A 722-nucleotide genomic window follows, 5' to 3' on the forward strand; every position below is an offset into this window, starting at 1 on the left:
ATGTCTCGCCGCAAGCAAGGCAAACCCCAGCACTTAAGCAAACGGGAATTCTCGCGTAAGTAACCCAATAATAGTAATAATAATTATTAATAATCACGAGAGCGCGCAGGACGAGAAGTAAGAGCGAGAGGCAGATAGGGGTGTGTGCATGCATTTAAAAATTTTTTCACCAGAAAAACCTCCGAGAGTCGGATAAAAGAGATTAAAGGGAGGAGAAAAACCTCATTCCATCCCGAACCGTAGCCGTATGTACTTTTGGGACAGCACGCACCTTTTTATTTTATTTAATTGCACAAAAATTTGACTCCTCCTCTTTCCTGCTTTCCGCTGCTTTATTTCGCTTTTCGAAAAGGAATGCAATGATTTCTCCTTCAATTTTGCAAAATAATGAACAATGCTATATGTATGGATGCGAACAACTCTCCGGCAAACCTAGGGGAGGGAACTGGAAGGGAAAGGGGGGTTGCTTCCACTCATCCAAGGAGGGAAAACGGAGGGCGGGGGGGCGGTGTGATAGGGAATCCAAGCCTAAAAAACAATTCCCAGGGAGAAAATAGGTGAGAGACTGGCCTTCGGACATCGGCGCGCTCGCGGTAAAGTGTGCAAAGGGAGGAAAGTAGTCACCTACAATAGTGAAAAAGTGGGGTTGTGGGAGGGGGCCCCCGGCTCTCCGGAGTCTGCGGAGTGTGGAGAGGGGCCGCGGCGGCAGGGAGAGCCGGGCG

At 48.9% G+C, this 722-nt stretch overlaps 1 protein-coding gene across 4 annotated transcripts in view; it reads left to right on the forward strand.

The window, feature by feature from the left end:
* The window catches only part of BCL11A (B-cell CLL/lymphoma 11A (zinc finger protein)), a 99,464-nt gene continuing 98,742 nt past the window's right edge, over positions 1–722 (forward strand). For all 4 annotated transcript variants that reach the window (XM_014532082.1, XM_014532078.1, XM_005884583.2 and 1 more), the window contains exon 1: positions 1–55. In XM_014532082.1, the coding sequence (XP_014387568.1) occupies positions 1–55 (55 nt within the window). The remainder of the gene's footprint in view (positions 56–722) is intronic.

The sequence above is a fragment of the Myotis brandtii genome, unplaced genomic scaffold, assembly GCF_000412655.1.
Source record: "Myotis brandtii unplaced genomic scaffold, ASM41265v1 scaffold84, whole genome shotgun sequence".
NCBI classification, from domain to species: Eukaryota; Metazoa; Chordata; class Mammalia; order Chiroptera; family Vespertilionidae; genus Myotis; species Myotis brandtii.